The sequence below is a fragment of the Netta rufina genome, assembly GCF_964035555.1.
Source record: "Netta rufina genome assembly, chromosome: 1".
Classification (NCBI taxonomy): Eukaryota; Metazoa; Chordata; class Aves; order Anseriformes; family Anatidae; genus Netta; species Netta rufina.
In genome coordinates, this window is record NC_140123.1 from 14,008,259 (window position 1) to 14,030,102 (window position 21,844).

The window sequence follows — 21,844 nt, forward strand, 5'->3', positions numbered from 1 at the left end:
TTATTTTTTTTTTGTAGTTCTGGTGTAATACTTATGCTAATCATTGTATTTGAGATGTTTAGTTTTACCAAATGAAAAAAGCAGACCTGTTCTTTTCAATATTAGCTCTTTGAAAATAAAAACAGAAGAAAATATATGTTTTAATGAGTTTGAATTTTGACACAAAAAGAATTGTATTACCATATTTATTATTTATATCTTGCTCTGTTGTTTATTTATTACATTTTTACATGCTCTTATTAGGTTTCATTTGTGTGCAGCATTTCAACAGATTCAACAAATCTAACAGTTCTATGATCCTGTGATTGATTATCCATAACATAATATGGGCACACAATAGAAGGTGTGGAGAGAGTAAATAAGGATAAAGGCAGCAGTCTACATCACTGAGCTATGAAACAAAATCTGTGAAGGAAAACAGTGAAAATTTCCTTAAATGTCAAATGGGTAGTATATACGTATATTAGCCTCAAGAAAATGTGTGTTTCATGGCTGACTGTCATACAGATGTGATGATCCAACCTTCTGAACTGTGCTGGAAAACGGGAGGCAAACGCACTTAGATGAACTGCTCCTGAACAATTTCCCAATTCATTCTTTCCCATGTATGAATTTCTACCAGCCTCCCATGACTTCATTTTTATCTGTTGGGATTTTTGAAAACTCTCTATTGTTTCAACGGAATTCTTTAATATTTCTTAGTAAATTGCATTTACTTTTCTGCATGACTGGGGAATATTTTTAGTGAAGAGAATGGAATTTTCTACCTATCCTTGTAGTTTTCATAATCCTACCTTGAAAAAATGTTAAGGAAAATGTTATGGTTTAGCAACTGGGTCTCATTATTTAAAACTTCTGCCTTGTTCTATTTCTTTCACTGAAAGCAATAATAATAACCTTTTAAAAACTACATGGGACCACAATTAAAATACTCAAATAGCAATACTATGCTTTTTCCTTTCGATATAGATTGTTTTAGGTTATATTAATTGTTTATTTTAAAATATTAAAGGGGGATGTCAGAATTTTGTATATGTATATATAATATACTCCAAAATATGGTATAATAAAACTGATGAATCATAAAATGCATTGATTTGGAAAGAACCCTAGAGATCATCTAGTTTTAGATCACTCCTCTGCCATGAAAAGAGATGCTTATTAGACTTACAGAAAATTACTTGTTTGTGGAGAGGAGGGAGCTCTTATAAACAAGCCCATATTTAAGTAAGTGAGAAAATAGAATGATTTTTAAAACAAATATCCACGTACCTGAACATTTTCTTACAGTTATGTTTCTGAGTACTGTTTTGTAATTTTGAATATGCCTTATATTTTTGAGCTTTTAGATATCACTTTCAACTTTTCAAATATTCACTTAAGTGCAAAAAAAAAACATACAGCTTTCTGATTTCTAATGATTGGCATCCCACCTGGCATAATCCTACTCAGTCAACTCATTTGTCAGAAACCAAAGGAAGAGCTTGTGGTTTTAAACAGCATTTACAAATGGTGCTATATAAATAAAACAAATTATATGTTCTCTATTCTCTGGACATATGCATTCATTTACTCAAAAATCTAATACTTGATATATTTGTCATTGTTCTTATGTTGTGTTTTTCGTTTGTTTGTTTGTTTGTTGGTTGCTTTTTTAATAGATTACAGTATAGGTATAAACAGTACATGTACCCAAGGGAATGGACATCCTGTTACAAAAACAATCCAATTATAACACTGGTTCCTATTTATCTATGAGGAAGAAACAGAATAATATTAAGGCTTTCTGTCAAACTCTGCAAGAATGTAGGAACTTCCTCGGCTTTTATTAATCTTTTATTTCTTTCATGATGTGTCTCAAAGGGGAAGTTAGCTCCTCGATATGAAGCAAATTAAATAAAAACATCAAGAAATCCTTCAATGGATTCTGAATAAAATGAATACCTTATTTGTTCAGATGTCCTTGACAATCAGTCATTTCATACAATGCAATTTCACTTCAAGCTCGGTTATAAAAACACTCTAAAACTATCTGAGGAGATAAAAAACTTTTACCAGGAAAAAAAAATCGTTTCACTAACTGCTTTTATAATGCATTAGAAACTTTGAGGAATTATTTAATAACACTTAACAAATAATAAACAGGGTGCTAACATGGATCCTTGTAGGCATGAGTGCTGACTGAGAGTAGTAAAGTATTTTGATTAATAAAAATAACAGAAAACTTCCTCAAATTTAAGAAATAGAAACCTAGGTGGTATAAAACATAACATTTGATAGCATAAAGCACATATTTGAAATTCACACTTTTTAATTCTTTTTTTTTTTTTTTTTTTTTAGTTTATCTTGAAAAGATGTTAACTTTAACATTATTACTGTACAGGAGAGAATTAAGTAGTTCTTCATTTTATCTCTGTGTATATTGCCTAGTGTTTTTGCCAGAGTGGAATTTCCAGAAAGAAAGAAAACCTGTACAGTCTCAAACATCAGAGGACACTTTCTACTGTGTTCCATTACAGCAAGTTAGTTTAGTTTAGCTCAGCTGAGGTTGGTGTACCTGACCAGACATATTGTGATATAATTGAATGCAGAGATTAGCCTTCACAATTTTTTCCATGTCATTATACTGAATGAGCTGAACTACATGAACTGAACTACATGAACTGAATCATGTCAGTCCTAATTCTATTGATTTTCATCATGTAGTTATTAGTCTTGATAGTATGGATATCTAGGTATTAAGGATACTCATCTCTGCTTTTCTGTGATGGAATGGGTTCTGAGTGTGCTTATTCAGGTTGAACTCTAGAATATGTTATTTGAATATGTTATTAGTATTATCTGCAAACATACTGAGTTAGCATTTGAGTCCTGCATCCAAATCAGTTTTAAAAACATTAAAGAGAACTGATTCAATTTTAGGAGGGTTCCATTTTAAGTCAGTGATCCTCCTGAGTCTTTACCACCAACTTGGAATATTCTAAGAATATTCTTGGAATATAGCTTATATTTGAATGGGAAAATCTCTAAAAGAAGTGCAAGACTGTGAGGGAATTTTGGGAACTCCTCATAATACTACAGGACTGAACTTGAACTTGAAAGGATCCCACTTTTTTTGTTTTTCAAGCAGATCCAAATTCTCTGGTAAAAGCCCATTTGAACTCCAGGGATACAGAGACAATGATAAGACTGACAGACACATCAAAGTATAATATGGGAATTTTATACTCCCCCTTTCCAGGGTAAGGTTGGTAAAATAATCTGTTCACTACTCCTGTTTCTCCCCTAAAATTGTAGTGAGTTATTTTTACGGTGAGTCATTGTGTAATTGAAAATAAAAGACTTCACTCAATCTCTGTTTTTCTCTAATGAAAAATATATTTATATATACTTCATGGGAAACAAACATTTTGAAGAACCATATTCTTATCTGTTTCACTCTGGTTCTTGTATCTAGATCCTGCTACAAGGCTGTCAAAAAAAATAGGAAGGAAGTCATAGCATTAAAAAAACAAACAAACAAAAAACCTTTTCTTTAATACAAAAAGAAAACAAGGACATACAAATAGTAGCATAAGGGAATTATGTCTTTCAATGCAGAGTTCACATTAGTTACAGCCAACCAGTGGTCCTTCCACCTAAAACTGTAAGTGAAAATCTGTAAGTAGGGGGGAAGTTTTATAACTCTTTTCAGAGAGTTTTATATTGATTGTAGCATGGCTCAATCGCATTATCAAAGAAATGCAGAAATTCAAAGATGCTCTTTGCAAAAGATTTGGTCTAAAAAATAAATAAATAAATAAAAATCAGAGAGAAAATATGCTGGGATGCTCTTCTGACAGTATAAATGTGCTGAAACTGGGTAACATCTCAGGAGCAACAGGGGAAAAGATTAGGTCCCAGTGTTCAATACAGAACAAAAACTCTTAGATTGTGAAAAAGTTTGCTTTGTGTTTAGTTTTCTTTGAGCTCTGTTACGGTAACTTCATTCAAGGAGTTTTAATTGCTAAGTTTTCCCACTACTTTGTAGCAACTTTGTCTACTGGAAAAGAAGCTGTTGTTTTTAATTAGCTAACATAATTTAAGATTCTAGACTTGTACCATCTTGCACGCTTTCTGTAGTCATGTAGTTTTGTTTTGCTTCTCCTCCTGATGACTTATGAAACTATTAAATAAATGAAAGAGTTAACTGATCCAAATGCATAGTAAAGTCAAAAACATAAAATAAATGAACTGGAGAAATAAATGTTCCTCTCAATTCAACTCAGGATTAGGAATTACCCGAAGTATCAGTAAAGGCTGGGGGACAACCTGCTGAAGAGGAGCTATGAGGAGAAGGACCTGGGGGTCCTGGTGGACGACAGGTTGACCATGAACTAGCACTGTGCCCTTGTGGCCAAGAGGGCTAATGGGATCCTGGCGTGCATTAAAAGGAGAGTGGCCAGCAGGTCAAGGGAGGTGATCCTCTCCCACTACTCTGCCCTGGTCAGGCCTCACCTGCAGTACTGTGTCCAGTTCTGGGCTCCCCGGTACAAGAAAGACAGGGATCTCCTGGAAAGAGTCCAGCGGAGGGCCACAAAGGTGATATGGGACCTGGAGCATCTTCCCTATGAAGAAAGGCTGAAAGACCTGGGTCTGTTCAGCCTGGAGAAGAGAAGACTGAGAGGGGATCTCCTTAGTGTATATAAATATCTGAGGGGTGGGGGACAGAAGGATGTAGCCAACCTCTTCTCAGTGGTTTGTGGGGATAGGACAAGGGGCAATGGCTGCAAGTTATAGCACAGGAAGTTCTGCACTGCGAAAGAACTTCTTCAAGGTGAGGGTGACTGAGCATTGGAACAGGCTGCCTAGGGAGGTTGTGGAGTCTCCTTCTCTGGAGATATTCAAGGCCTGTCTGGACACCTACCTGGGCAGCCTGCTCTGAGGAACCTGTTTTGGCAGGGTTGTTGGACCCGATGATCTTTCGAGGTCCCTTCCAACCCCTACATTTCTTTGATTCTGCGATTATGTTACACGGAACTGTTTTTATTAAGATTTCATTCTGAAGTGTATGGACAATATTTTAATTAACAGTGACTAAATTAAAATTTGTGCAAATTGATGATAAATATAATCTTAATAGTTGCAAATGTTTCTGAATAGCTTTTGTGAGACTGACCTGGATGAATGGTTGAGTCACTATCCCTGGAGGTCTTTAAAAGACATTTAGATGTAGCTTAGCGATATGGTTTGGTGGAGGACTTGTTAGTGTTAGGTCAGAGGTTGGACTAGGTGATCTTGGAGGTCTCTTTCAACCTAGGTGATTCTGCGATTCTGTGATTCTGTGAATAGCAGGCAATTGGAAAGAAGGAAAAATAAATATTGGCCAGAGATGTCTGGGAAAAAAATACATAAATTAAAAAAAAAAGTCTGCAACATATTTCTTATGCCAAGTTCAGCACAGTCTCCCAATCTCCTCCCTGATAAAAATGAAATGGAACAGAAAAATAGCAGTGATACTTTTGGCTTCCTGTTGACTTCCATTCTTAGGACTCATGCAAGAAAACACATTGTCTGGTGGAATGGAGTCCTGTATTTTCTTGGTGTGTGTGGCTGCTAAGAAACATTCTTGCACATGTTCAATGTAAATGTTCAGGTTTTCAAGTTTTCATACATCTACATATGCACAAATCTTTGTATGGGAATGTTATATACAAGATGCCCTCCCTCATCTCTGAATGTCCAGAAGACAAAATTTGATTTCATCCAGCTCCAACTGTGCTGGGTTTAGCAGAACAGCTTAGATGCTATCTTACATATACATAAGAAAGTTGATGGGTTGAAGTCTAAGTTCTGACTTAATAAAGACTTTCATATACAGAGGAGAAGAAAGAAAAGACTTTGTTAAAAGATCTTTGTTAGTCATTGTTAGTGCTTGATATTTCAAACACACATAAACAGAAATCTCCCATGGCTAAACTGTAAATTAGAAACTTTGACATTTTGTTTGGAACTGGAAAGTATCAATATCCTCCTCAGTGCTTTTTCTGTGTTTACCTTATTGATTTTGTGTCCTTAGTGTCCTTGCTTCTCACTGGCTCCAGTGTCCTTTCTCTTAGTCATAACACATCCATTTGTATTGAAAATAAACTGTTCTCAGTTGTATTCTCTCTTTAAGAGAGACAGAAATCTCTGATATATGTATGACACATGAGTAAAATAACTAGTTTTTTTATGTGTTTCATGATCACAGAATCACAGAATCATCTAGCTTGGAAGAGACCTCCAAGATCACTTAGTCCAGCCTCTGACCTAATACTAACAAGTCCCCCACTAAACCATATCACTAAGGTCTTCATCTAAACATCTTTTAAAGACCTCCAGTGATGGCGACTCAACCGCTTCTGGTAAAGAAGTTCTTCCTAATATCCAACCTCAACCTCCCCGGCACAACTTTACCCCATTCCCCCTCATCCTGTCACCAGGCATGTGGGAGAACAGACCAACCCCCACCTTGCTACAGCCTCCTTTAAGGTACCTGTAGAGTGTGATAAGGTTGCCTCTAATCCTCCTCTTCTCCAGGTTGAACAATCAGAAATCTTATTTCTATAAAGGGCTTTCTAGACAGAGTTCAGAGGGTAGCTGCTGGAGAATTGAAATGGACTGTAAAGACTTTAAAGTGGGAATAGTAAAGTTTTGTTTAAGCTTTACTTAAACTTTTTTTTGTTTTTTATTAAATTTGATCTTCTTCTATGTATACATGTATAACCCCATAATTAGATATATATGAACATCTTAGCTCCCAAATGTAGACTGAATTACTAAATCCCAGATGCTGAATTATTGAACTTCCTTTGTTATTTGGACAGATTCTAATAAAGGCCTCTTTCTGTCCTGTGATATCTGATGGGACTTTCTCTTGGAGAAATGTACAGAAACGTAGGTACATCAGCGTTTAGTGCATTGCAGAACAGAATTTCACATAAAAAATGTTAGGACTTTTCAAAAGAGATCAAGAAAAATCTCTAATGGAAAGAATGTTGTGGATAATTATCATAAAACAATCATTCCCACAGTCAATTTTTAGAGGTTTACTGCAGGTGCAGTATTTAGAATAAGATCAATGGTAGGTGAGTCAATAAATTCTTCACAATGCACTGAAAAATTCCACTGCAGTCAGGATGTAATGGATGGGTATCATCATTATATTTGAATTAATTCAGTTTATACTATGATTTTATTGTCAGTGTAAATGACCGTATTCAAAGCTTTCTTTCCCAGATAAATATATGGAGACATTTAAAAGTACAGATCTTCAGGGAATTTGCTAAATATTCCTTTGTCAAAAAAAATACTACAATGCATCACATTATTAATAGGAGATTATTGATAGGACAAGAAATCATACCTGAGCATTGCTGCAGCAGTTTCTTAATCAAAATCTTGGTTTTGAATCAAGATTCACGCAATAGATCAGAATTACCACGTGTTAAGAAACACATTTTTTGACCTGTGAAATTATTAGAAAATTCTTAGAGATTCCTCGGGAAGTTTACCAGAAATTGCCAGGAACACCCAAACAACTAAGAATAGCAATAGTTTTGTGATTAAAGTGCTATTTCAGCTGTAAGGGACACATATTAACATTCCTACATCATTTGACTAAGATCAGGTATCTCATCCAAACCTCTCAGGTAAATACTCTTAATCACTGAATTCTGGAGTTTGTATTTTTTGCTAGCAAAATAATGTAAGTAAGTAAGTATAAATCTGTCCCTAATCTTTCTCCTGAGTATAGGAGTTCTTTGGGTTTCATTTTCTCCCTAGCACTCGATATTATATTCTTATATTCTTTTTTTTCTACCACCTTAAAAGTTTATTAGTCGTTTATTCAAGTGTCCCCTGTAACCTGCTCCATTCAAAATAAGTTTCTGAAGTAAGTTAAAGAGCTATTACTTAAGGAGTTTGAAACAAGCCCAAATCATTTTAGCTGAAAGCATTTAAGGAGCCATTATAGAAGCGTATGTTCTGGGAGTTTCAAGAGTGTAGTTAGTACCTGGAAGATTAATGGAATAGAAGCATTAGCCTCTACACATCTGAGGTAAGGTGATGTGATGATTTCTCAGCAGTTTGATTTTTTCCCCATGAAGACGAAAAGTGTACTTGTGTAGATACAGTTTAGACTCACAATTTTTCTACACTCTTTATTTAAGCTTCTAAGTCATGGACTGGCAGACAAAAAGAAGAGGCAGAGCATTATTAAATTAAATTCAACTCGATTTATGTTTTGTTGTTGTTGTTGTTTGTTTGTTTTTAGATTTTTCATTATATTAGTTTTTCTTATGTTAGTTGGAGAATGTATAACAATTGCTCTGTGATCATTGCATCATTGTAAAACATATCTGAAAGAGGGTATAGGAAAGTCATCTCTTCTATAAATATTAAGCTCCATTTCTGACTGTGTGACTTAACACACCATTCATTTTAGCAAGATCAAGCTGTGCTTAGTACAGGAATATGTTCAGTTCTTTAAATTGTTGTCTTTTCAGTAATTGTAGATATAATAGATAATATAGATATAATAGAAAGATCATTAGTGTTCCAGTCCAAACTCATCTGGCCAGGAAAGACCCTGGCTGGACAGCAATATAGAGTGCTCTCATTCCCATGCACACTGACAAGGCAGAAACCTGGAGACTGGAAAATGCCAGGGAAGATGACTTGTCTCCAAATGAAGACCAGGGATAAGATTTACTTGTAAACTATCCAATCTAAGGAAGAATGAATCACTGAGGTCACTTCTGGGAAGGCAAGAAATGGAAGATTGTCACAAAGGAGGTGTTTTCATGGGAAGGCAGACATGGGAACATGAGAACAGCTCCCTGTTCCTCTGTTGTTCTCAGACCATGTGATCTCTGTGATTTGTTAGGATTTTGAAAATCATATATTATGTTTTTATTCTGCTGATCAGTTTTATTTATTTCATGCTTGATAACTGGAAATAAAAAAAATTTCAAACGGAATTTTTGATGGCCTTAACCAAACAATGAAAGAGAGTCATGTGTACGTCTGAGAGATTGATTCTAATGTACATAGCTCAAGACCTCAATATTTCTTGAAAGTTCGGGTTCTTTTTAACGCCTGATGCAAATGAACAAAAATCTTGAGAAAAAGCACATGAGGGTTATTTTGCTATTACTGACTGATAGTGACCAAAACAGAAATTGGGAAAGTTCAAGAGCCTGGAGGTACACCAGTCATAGCAAAGCAATTATAATGTAACATGGAAAGGTAAGGCCTTGATTATTCCCTTAAAGTCTATGCAAATGTAATGGCCTCCTTGGTCTCAAAGATCATAAGTTCTTTGAAATAAGATGAAACTTTGATCATAAGATGAAAAATATCCCTTTGCAATAATAAACTTTTGTTTCCTAATTTTCACAAGGAGCATTGATAACATGGGGACACCATGCAATCACTTAGTAGTTTTTCTGCATTCTTTTGCCAGTTGCTGCAGGCATATTGCTTGCTAATGTAACAATAACCCAGAAGAACAGTATGTGGTACAAAATATTAGCAGATCATTTCATTAGGAATATGAAATGATGACATGATTTGCAAAGAGCATTCAATAGTTGTATAGATTGTACCTACTAAAGGGAGTTACATTAAAAACATAAGAACTGAAACATAATACTGTCCTTTAGATGTGCTCATAAGCATTGTATTATTTTAAGGGCATGAATAATTTAATTCTATTTTAAGATGAATTTTTCAAGGATAAAAAAGGCAAATATTTAATTCCAAATGATAATTTAACAAAATTGTTTTAAAGAATAGTCTTACATTAAAGCACAGTTTAAAAAAAAATAGTCAAAGCATGAAACATCTGAGTGAGTCTGTACAGTTAACAGTTGGCAGAGTGGTAGAGGCTTAAAGGGAACTGAGGAAACTCCTTTAAAAGAGTATAAGGCTATATTATTCGTGCTAAATGAATTATTTTCAACAGTGTTTACAAAAGACCTTGAGGTTTCCATAACTGAAGTTTCAACAGAAGAAATTTTACATGAAATATAGACATTACAAATAATAATAAATCACCATGACTAAACACATACGGTAGTTTTAAAGGAACCAGGAATCACCATTTTCCTTTGCTTGGCTTCACATTTAGAGGATGGGCAGGTAGAAACATTATGATTCAATGAAATAAAATGCATTTTTTTAAATAGGACTTTAGAAGTATCCAAGGAGTAAGTAAGCCTGAATTTTATAGGAAATGTCTTGACAGAAAATACATTAAAAATGCAATTAGTAGAATCATAGAATCATAAAATGGTTTGAGTTGGAAGAGAGTTTAAAGATTATCTACTTCCAACCCCCCTGCCATAGACAGGAACACCTCCTACTAGACCAGGTTGCTCAAAGCCCCAGCCAATCTGGCCCTTAACATTTCTAGGGATGGGGCATCCATTGCTTCCCTGGGCAACCTGTTCCAGTGACACCACCCTCTGAATGAAGAATTCCTTCCTTATACCCAATCTAAACTTACCCTCTTAGTTTAAAACTGTTTCCTCTTGACCAATGATTACACCCCCTGGCAAAGTGTCTCTCCACACCTTTCCTGTAGGCTTCCTTTAAGTAATGGAAGGTTGTTGTTTCCCCAGAGTCTTCTTGTTTTTTAGGCTAAATGAACCCAAGTTTCTCAGCCTTTCTTCATAGCAGAGGTTCTCCTGCCCTCTGATCATGTTTGTGCCCCCCTCTGGACCCACTCAAACAGATCAGTGTCTTTCTTATATTGAGGGCCCTGCAACTCAAAGCAGTACTCAATGTGGAATCTCATTAGAATGGAGATGCTCCTTGACATGCTAGCCATGCTTCTTTTGAAGCAGCCCAGGATACGTTTGGCTTTTTGTGTTGCAATTGTACGTTGTCAGCTCGTGCTGAGTTTCTCATCTTCCAATAGTCCTTCTCCTCCCCCATGTCCTTCTCCTCAGGTCTTCTCTCAGTCATCACCTAGACTGTGTTTGTGCTCAGGATTCCACTGACCCAGGTGCAGGACCTTGCGGTTGGCCTTGTTGAACCTCATGAAGTTGTCATGAGCTCACCTCTCAAACCTATCCAGGTACCTCTTCTCTCCAGCATGTGACCATGCTGCTCAGCTTGGTGTCATCGGCAAATTTGCTGAGGGTGCACACAATCCAACTGTTCATGTCACCAACAAAGATGTTAAATAATACCAGTAGGTAAGATCCTGTGTATCACATAACCATACGGTAATCTTACCATATATCCATATACCACGAACATGGCTTTTAAAGAGGGAGATTAGTATACAACCTCAATTTCTATAATACGTTCCTGAAGAGTCAGGGACAATATGTATCGGTGAATAGGAGAATCAGCTAATGGTTTGGGTTGGAAAAGACCTTAGAAGTCACCTAATTCTAACCCTAAGCCATGGACAGGGACACCTCCTACTAGACCAGGTTGCTCAAAGCCCCATTCAACATGGCCTTGAACACTTCCAAGGGATGGGGCATCCACAGCTTCACTTGGGAATATGTGACAAGGCTTCACCACCCTCACAATAAAGAACTTTTGTCTAATCTAAACCTACCTTCTTTTAGTTTAAAACCATTAGTTTTTGTCCTATCTCTACAATCCCTGACAGAGTCCCTCTCCTGCTTTCTTGTAGGCCCCTTTTAGATACTAGAAGTCCACTGTAAGGGACCACCTCTCCCTGGAGCCTTCTCTTCTCCAGGATGAACATCCCCAATTCCCTTAGCCTGTCTTTATGGGAGAGGTGCTCCAGCTCCCTGATCATCTTCATGGCCCTCCTATGGACTTGTTTTAACACAACAAACAAAAAAAGAAAAATCTGTGATATAAAGATCCACAGCTTCCATATCGGCATGTTGTTTTCACCTCCCATCTCAAAGTAGCAGGTAATTTGAAATGCCATAACATGGTCGCTAGGAATGATTTCAAGTTTACTAAAGATTCTGTGTGAGGAAGGATTAATAATCTTTTTATTAAAAAATAATATTTTTAAAATAAAATTCAAGACTGAATTTTTCAGTCTGTAAAAGACACAACTAACAGGGAATATGACAAATATCTTATAAATTCACAAATGACTCAAATGAGATGAATCAGAAACTGGTGTTCATAAGTGTACTCACAAAGTCAGGAAACAGTAAAAGAAGTCACAAGGATCATAATTAAATTATGAAATTTATCAACATAGTATGAGCCACTGGGGACATTCTTTTATGACAGATTAGACTAGGAATGATTTCAATTTAGGCTAGGGAAAATGTTAATTGACTAAATTCGGTTGATGTCCTAACTATTTGAATACCCAGGACACAAAGATTAATTTTTTTTATTTTTTTTTTTATTTTTCCTGCAAAAGAAAAAAGCAAAACCTTTTAAGCTTAAATGATAGAACTGTTTCAGAATGTGCCTTTTCATTCAAGGGTCGGTATTTCAGTCAGTATTTCTCAAGGAGTTCATGAAACAATGTCAAAACATTGATTTGGTCATGATTTGAGGAAAAATAGGTCGCACATGTTACAATTGTTAGTATATATATTACTTGCATAGTTATGATTTTTTTTTAAAGAAATATACTGCTACATACAGACACATTATTTACAGAATAACATTCTTTTGATTTGACACATTTAGATTTTCTCACTAAACTTTAGCCCCTAAAGACATGTATGTTTAGATGTGTATACATTCTCATCCCGAAATAAACAATTTATTTTTTCTATGAAAAAAGGCAAAGCTGTTTACCGTTCAGCCTTTTATATATATGATTTTTATTCCCGCAATTTATAGGTTGATTTTCTTTCTGTCTCTGCATGCTGGTGTTCTCTCAGCTGTAAATCTTATATTCCCTTACTTCCATGTTCCTACTTATTTCTTTATTTTCTCTTGCATAAGATATCTCTTCTCCTTTCTTTTTCTCTTTAAGTCTTAGTCACTGACTCTGGAATTATTTGGAGAATCTTGATTGATTTTTTTAGATTTAGACTAGATTTGTCTTGCTGCCAGTGTATCCACAGCTCAGATCCTATTCATTTTTCATCATCTGAATAATACACGCTTTCTTTAATGTAGCTGCTGAGTATTGCTTACCCCAATAGCCCGACGTGTCTAACAGAACAGAGTTGTTGGCATCATATATTCTTTTCCTCCCATGATATTTACTCTCTAAGACATCAAATAAAAACCTTCTCATCTCACTTTACATAACCTGCCTCCTTCCCCCACTCATTTCTAATTTTCTAAACTCTTGCAGTTCTCCAAACTGTCAATCACTCCACAGCAAATTCTTCATAACGCTGTTGATGGCATTGTTTATATTTTCCACATCCCTGAATGTTTTTCTTATTGTGTACCAAGCATGTTGTCTTGATTAAATTAATCATTTTCCATATTAAAAGGACTGTTGAAAATTAAATAACTAAATAACTGAACTTTTTGTGTTTCTACATATCTGTATTTGCATCTGTGCACACAAATGTTGAGTTTTTCTTGCTGATCTTGGAAGGTCCTCAGTTGAACAGAACATATGTGTATTTCTTATTATAATTGTCACTGCACTGATAAATAAATATTTGGTCTAGGAAAAATTTCATCCTTCTTAAATCTTTCAAAATGTAAATATGGACCTGTGCTTGAGAAATATTTTTTTTTCTTAAACTTGCTGTAGTGCTGCTGGTAGCCCTGAAGAGCATTTTAAAATATGTACTGGATCTGAGTAGAGCAAATCAGATGAACTAAGGCTATCTCCATCAATTACTAGCTTTACTGCTGGGCAGGTTTAAAAAGCAATGTTCTGTGATAATCTCATGTATGGAAGAGTGGTGATATTTCATATTTTAAACGTTCCTTATTTTCCAGGTGTGATGGGGGAATATGAACCAAAAATTGAAGTTCATTTTCCTTACACAGTTACAGCAGCAAAAGGAACTACCGTTAAGATGGAGTGTTTTGCACTTGGCAAGTAAGTCCAGATTCTTTTATAATTAGACATCATTGTCTAAGATGTGACATGCCTAATTTGTGGCTTCATTATTTTGCTGGATTTCATTTTCACACAGTACTTACCGCATACTCAAAGTAACCAATTGACTAAGTAGCCACTTAAGAATTCCCTGCCCAACCATTTACGTGGACAGTAATTCAGTTAAGTTAAAAGACTCCATCAAAATGAAAAGCAGTGTTCTCACAAATAAAAAAAGTTAGTCAGTGAAAATTTTATCACTTTCACCTATTTATTAACTGTGATAATTTTTAATAAATAAATTCCATTATCATCCGCCAAAATTAATTGGAGAATAAATAGGATAAGTAGCTTTTTTTGCTTTTTTTTTTTTTTTTTTTTTTTCAACTGCATTATTTTTGTAGAAATATTATGAACATAAGAGCACAAAGGTCTAACCTTTCTAACACACTCTGTGGAACTGGCATTTCTCTAATTTCCACCTGACCTAATAGCACTACTAGAGAGCAGGTGTTTCATATTCATGTCAAGTGTTTTTTTTTTATATATTTATTGATGAATGAGTTTAGGGACAGAATGGTTTTATAAATACTTCTTTGCTGTTTCATACAAATTAACTAAGGAGTGAAATGATTGCTGTATACTATTCAGATCACAGAATATAAAATGGAACTGATAACTTGATTTTGTTGTGGCAGTAGGTATTATTATCATTGTAAAGAGTAAGTGTGGCAAAGGTAGTGTACGGTCAGAAATAAATAGTAATTCTGTTGATTCAAAAAGTTCATTTTTGCCTCTTTATATGTATGTAGCTTAAAAAAGGTGTTCCATCGTTGACATTTCATTACAGATATATAAACAAATACAAAAAAATATATTTTTTAAAAACATATATACCATAAAAATCAGTGATGTGTGTATGTTGAAAGAAATCTCACTGTATTGAATTCCTTGATATTTCTTTTTATAATGGTGTTCCTTTTGTTCATCTATCCCCCTAGTCATACTGCTCAGTATCATTTATCCTGTTTGGTTTTCCAGTTCTTAGCTTATTAGGGCACGTACAGGTCCTCACAGGCTGGCTTGGATTTAGAAACAGTGGGAACTTTTGGCTTTGTAAAATTAGTAGTGAAATTTCACAACTCAGTTATTCTATGGCATGGGATACTGCCCCATGGCAGGGGTACTGTATCCTCCAAGTCTTCTTTCTTATTTACCTAAGTAGGAAGAAAGCTTCAGAAGAAAAGCAATACATCATATTCCTGGGGATCACCACTGCACCTTGCTCAGAAAGTCTGATTTTCCAGACCAGCCTGTCTTCATGACTTGAGAGTGGAGAAGAAAAAAAAAAAAATGTATTTATAGTCATTTTTCTTTCTTTTTTTATTATTATTTTTATTTTCTTTATTATTATTATTATTTTATGCTTTTTTTTTTTTTTTTTCCTTTTTGGTTCAGGTTTTTCCCTTAACAGTTCCTGTTTACTACCTGGATAAGATTTGTCTTTAACTTGCTTCCCTTCTTGCCTGTTTCTACTGACAATCCAAAATTATGTGACCAATATCCAGGTAATCTCAATGATTTATGATACAGAGAGTATTCATAAACAATTACAGAGAATTCTCTAAAAAAAAGATAATTATTATTATTATTATATCTATTTAGACCCACTGACCATAAGGAGAGACAGGATCAACTGAGCTATACAAAACAAAATGTAGGAGACCATAGCCTACATGCAGGTTGCCATCAGGCAGAGAAAGTGTTGTCTTTTTTTTTGCAAATTCATACTCTACATAAATATTAGCTGTAGTTGAGAAAGCAAATACAAGGGGAGAACTTGTATAGGGTCTTATGTTTTAAGAGAAGCAAAGAGGTATTTGAAACCAATAGAAGGAGAGATTAGCTGAGATGCTCAAATAAGTGAGGAAAACAGCTGCTCTGTAGAGACAGGTGGCCCCAGACTCTCTCCTGTCAGCAATGCTAACTAGTTTTCTGCCAGGTCAGTAGTGACAACAAGGCCCTTTCAGACTCCTGGCTATGGCTGGAACAGTAACTGACGTTTTTTTCCCCCTCTTGTTGGAACTATAGTTGCAGGCAGATTCCTACTCAACTGTCACTTTCCAGCAAAGAGGAGGTAAGCCAACTGTTGTCCTTCACAATGACTGCTGACAGACAAGAAAAGCAGCTATTAATATTTTCCATCAACAGCACCTCAAGATTTAGTAAACTCTCTCAAAAAGAGAGTTCACACTATTCAAACTGCCACAAAATAAAGGTGACAGTTGACAGGAAAAGCTCCAATTAGCTAGGTTCGTATTTGGAGCTAACCTTTATCAAGAAAACAACAAAAAAAAAAAAAAAAAAAAAAAAAAAAAACACCTGATCCATCAGAGAATTTTAGGTTATCCAATAAGTTGACCTCATTTGCTGCTATTACAAGCCACTACTTTTACCATAAATACTCCTTATCTTCTTTTTGCAGCCATTAATCAAGCCAGCTGAATTGAAATTGCTTTCAACCTGATACGGTCATAATTACATGAATTATATTTCAGGCCTCATTTGAAACCTGGAGGCTGAGGTGAAAGGTGGAAATGCATCAGATTCCTTCCTCATTTTTATTGCTTTCACTTTCTTCTCCATCTCTTATTCCCAATAGCTTGTACAGATATTTTCTGGTTCTCCTGCCAGGGGTATTCATTGCCAAATTGAATCAGCAGCTAATTTGGTTTTTATTTAGCTTTCTGAAATTCGGAGTTTTGAATTCTGATTGTAATTAAAATGATGGTTATTGCAGTCTCAGAATCAATATGCTGCTTTTCTCATGCTTTAATTTATCTGTTCTCAAGCACTGCTCTCTGCTACCTATGTAATTGTCACAGTGATAGCCATTCCAGAAAGATTTCTTGAACCAGACGTTTCAGAGATATTCCAGAGAAAGCCTAGTCTTTAGTTACAGATTAATGATTTATTAATAGTGTTTATTTAGAACTGCCAGTCACCATGGCTGTAGAAATTAAATAAACTGGAGCTGTTCAGTTTTTGTCTCCAAACTTACTTAATTTCTTAACAGACAGAAATTGTTTGAAAAGTATTTTAGTCTAACCCAAGCAATATGCTACAAGTAAAAATATTATGTTACAAATACCACTTATAAATATATTTGTTATTTCTAAAGAATTCAAAGTAATACAGAAGTGAAATATCTCAAAATCATGTTATTTATATTAGGTAATACTGCTTATAATGAGAATCACTCATTGACTAAGAAATCACAGCATTTATCCATGATTTACTGTTGAAGTATAAGAAAAGACATAACATACAGAAAAGTCCAAAATAAATTTTACTGTTACATATATCTGAGTGTGTATTTTGCAGTCTAGTGATATTTAGTGTTTTGTGCTGGGTTTTTATGCTGTCCCACTTTTGTTGAAAGGTCATTTTTATATATAGAATTACTCATCTCCACAGAAAACTTGTGTATTGATTATGTCTACATTTCATATGTATCTGTAGCACACAGATTCAGTTACGTTATTTTAATTAGGAACACCTGAATTTTCATTTCTTTCCCAACAAGGCAGATTATTTTTTTAATAAAAATAAAATAAAAAACCCTCTTGCAATGACAAAGTATTGACATCTATTTTTTGAACTTTTTGTAAGGACATAACATATATTCTTAATTTACATAATTGCTAAATCCTGATCAAGATTTAGATTAAGTATCGTTAGATTAAATTAAAAAAATAATAATAGTAATAGAAAAGATCTACTTTAAATCTTACTGAATGGAAGAATTCAAAACAAATGCTTTTTTTTTTTTTCATAACTTTTTTTTCATAACCAATGGTATGTTGCTGTCAATTTTCACTGATTATATCTTGTTATTTAAAAAGACAAGCAAATACATGATGAGCTTATTGTTAATGAGATGCTCATCTGTAGTCCAGATACAGATTCTGGACAAATTCGGTTCTCTAGCAAATCCATCATTCCACTGTTAACTTAAGTTTATTATGTAAATCAGAAAGACAAATCATGGCCTCATTCTCTGTGTAGGTTGTGGTAAAGAAAACATGATTTTCCCCATCAACAGTGTAGCACAGATCAGAGTATTCCTGCTCCAGAAACACAATTTCTCTGGCTTCTGTCACGGCAGTGACAGAAGTGACTGCATTTGCACTTTTTCTTAAGTATTACAAAATTTGCCTCCAAGAACATCCAGAGGGAACCAGTTAATTCTTTCATTTCTCATTTCTTCTTCTTTCAAAAGGAAGAATTCCGATGACATCATTTTTTTCCCCATTAGAAAGATGTGAAAATCATAATGCTGAAAGGTAAAAGGACTTTAAAATCTGTGCTCACTACATGACATGTTGATGGTGTGTTTTTTAAAGTGTTTATTAAAAATAATAATAATAATAATAATAATAATTAAGAATTAAGAGGTTTTCACAGCTCAGACAATGACATAGGACTCCTTGTCCAAGATAGTATGAATATTATGCCCCTGTTCAGCAATCAAAAAGTCTTGCCCTCAAAGGAAAGTAGCTCAAGGAAAAAAAAAAAAAAAAAAAAAAAAAAAAAAAAAAAGTGTCACATATATTGCTCTTTTCCTTTTTATTTTGTATTCTGTTTTCAGTTTCAAATAAACTGAATTTCTAAACTTTACATCTAAACATACTTTTTCACACTGATACTCTAATGTCAAATTGTGTACCATGTATTCACTTTACATATACCTCACTCCTTAACCTTTTCCTCATTGTGATTTGGCCATGCAACATAACATACAAGCATTCTGTTTTGTTCTCCATACGAATTTGTACGTCATTGGTTTTCTGGCTTCAGCCAGGAAATAAAATACGTTTTGTATTATGATATTGCCAAAATCCAATTTTGAATGAGTAATCATATTTTATTTCCTATTAGAAAAAAATAGAGGACATAGGCTATACCTGTACTTACAGGTTTTCAAAATTTTCAGTCTTTCCATTTCAGATAGGATTCCTGGGCCACGCAGACAGCCAAAAGGATTGTTTGTAACAAAAGAAAGAAAAAAGAGTTTTATCTATCCTTTTTCCACTATGGCCTTTTTTTTTAACCACATAGACCAGCAGACAGAGATTTTAATCGAATCAATAATCAATAATCAATAGAGAACCATTCTTGCAATCATTTTTTCTTACATCCCATACACTTGTTTTTCTGTATTTTTGAGTGTTTCATGCTTGTGCTATTTCTGTACAATAGTAACATCTACACAGTATGTCAATATTCTTTATAAATGTTATCTTAGTTGACTTTACTAATGTATAGACCATGTCCTTACTGAAAAATAATCTTAAAGATAAGAATAAAGTAAAGATATTGACTTCTTTTTGTTACGTTTATTATGATGAGGTTGTTATGATAGAAGCATTGTTCATGCTGTTATAGACAATGTTGTTTTAATAATTGTAAATTCTGTTATAAACTCTATTTTGAAGAGCTTTATAGCTCAGTCATAAACATTCATCTGTAATATGGTCTGCAAGAACTCAGCTGATAGTCCATTTTAATTATTTTTTTTTTAAAGAAATAAAACAAAAAAGAGGTAAAATTACATATATTTAAGTTACAAAACTGAATTAAATTTTGTGAATCCAGGAAATGTTGTAAAGTGTTCTTCCTGAAATAATTAACTTTTGGAATAAATTCTGGTTTGTAAATATCCCACAGTTTTAAATCCATAGAATGTAGAATTTTATCATCTAGATTTGACTTTTTAACTGATTTTTCTAATAGTTATTCATGCTTTACTTAAAATTGTGTTATTTATTTTATGTCATTATTAGTATTTTCATTATACAGTATGTACAGAAAGCTTACTGAAGATTTTACAATATGCAGACATAAATGCAAAATGTATTTGAATAGGTGAATGTAATATCTAAGCAAAGATCAGAGTGATGATATAAAATCTGTATGATCTGCTGGAAGGTATTTGACTGGAACCGTGAAACATGTGCATGAAGTATCTGCAGAAGTTATTTCTGCTTGAGTCACTGAATAAGAAAATGTCGTGGTTTAACCCGACCGGCAGCTAAACACCACGCAGCCGTTCGCTCACCCTCCCCCCTCCCTCTCTGGGACGGGGGAGAGAAATGGAAAGTGAAGCCCGTGAGTTGAGATAAAGACAGTTTAATAAGACAGGAAAAAAAAAATAACAAAAATAATAATAACAATAATAATAATGATGATACAATGGGGATAATACGAAAGTAATAATAGTATGTACAAACAAGTGATGCACAATGCAATTGCTCACCACCCGCTGACCGATGCCCAGCCTAACCCCGAGCAGTCCGGCCCCCTCCCCCCGGCTAGCCACCCCTATATATTGTTTAGCATGACGTCAGATGGTATGGAATACCCCTTTGGCTAGTTTGGGTCACCTGTCCTGGGTCTGTCCCCTCCCAGCTCTTACTGCACCCCCCAGCCTGCCCGTTGGCAGGACAGAGCAAAGGCTGAGATGTCCTTGGCTTAGTATAAGCACTGCTCTGCAACAATTAAAGCATCGGGGTGTTATCAGCACTCTTCTCATTTTAAGCCAAAACACAGCATTCCACCAGCTACTAGGAAGAAAATTAATTCTGTGCTAACTGAAACCAGGACAGAAAATGACATAGAATAATGGCTATAAGGAAGGCTAACTATTGCATATCTTTTTGTAGGTGTAAAAATATAGACTTTGCAAGTGTCACGTTAAGGGATGTAGCTGATTAACCGTTATGAGCCCGGTAGGATTCAGGGTACTGAACCAGTCAGATCTGGGGTCCGGTCGGACCTTCAGCAATAACGTGTTAACCGTCTGGGGTCTGGTTGGATTCAGAACACTGAATCCAACTCTGTCACGGATATCCACCCATATCACTGTCACGGATAACCACCCTTACCCTAGTTGCACTTAATGAGAGCTATCACAATGCAATCAAGTATGGTTTATTACAGCAACAGATAACCAAGTTCTTTTAGATTGCCAGCAATAGTGACTGTCTGCAAAAGCAAGCTAGCATGCATGAAATACACAGGTGTTACAGGTGTTACAGGTGCGCAGCCTAGAAATAAACGCATTAAAAGGATCAAAGACTCTAGAGAGATCTATAAGCAAGTGTTCAGATCCCACCCAAAGGCGTCCCAATGGAGGGGGAAGAGAGGCTCAGCCTGTCAACTGATCCCAGGAGTCAGGAGGTCCTAAGGATGTTGTATCTCCCCTGACGGTGGTATCTTCCCTGACATCCCCTCTCTCTTAGGCCAATTTATATTATTTTCTATCTTTTAGGTGGAGCTTGAGTGACTCTAGTCAAGCATATCTTAGTTATGATTGCTGAAAAGTTCTCCCGTCTCCATTTAAAGTAATAGACTCCGAGAAATTCAGAGCACATGCTCAGTGAGGAGTGGTTGCACCTTGGAGGCGGGTAGCTTTTTGGATGGAGGTGTGTTTTGGTATTATAATGATATTATAATGAGCAAAAAGTACACTAGGGTACAGCATTTGTCAAAACACAATAGGTCCTTGGCTCAGGGTGGCAAAAAGTGCAGCTTATTGGTCTTGGTGTGCACAAGAACAATAGAGTCCCCACCTGGTTACAGAGCCTAACTGTGGTGTCTCCACTCCATTCTATGCTCCGTACTGTTCCTTAGGGCTAGCACACCAAGTTTCCCCAGTGTGATAGCATCTAAGGTTGGAAGCCCAGGGAACACTCAGGTAATGCAGCTATGCCCTACCCTGAAAGCCTCTTCAGTGCTGTACATTTTCTTTAAAATGTGAATGCTACTTTTATTTTCCTAGTT

The 21,844-nt window shown here is 35.1% G+C and overlaps 1 protein-coding gene across 2 annotated transcripts in view; it reads left to right on the forward strand.

The window, feature by feature from the left end:
- The window catches only part of CNTN5 (contactin 5), a gene marked incomplete at both ends in the record, with an annotated part of 395,341 nt that overhangs the window by 221,983 nt on the left and 151,514 nt on the right, over positions 1–21,844 (forward strand). For both annotated transcript variants that reach the window (XM_084285826.1, XM_084285827.1), the window contains one exon: positions 13,897–13,999. In XM_084285826.1, coding sequence (XP_084141952.1) covers positions 13,897–13,999 — 103 coding nt within the window. The remainder of the gene's footprint in view (positions 1–13,896; positions 14,000–21,844) is intronic.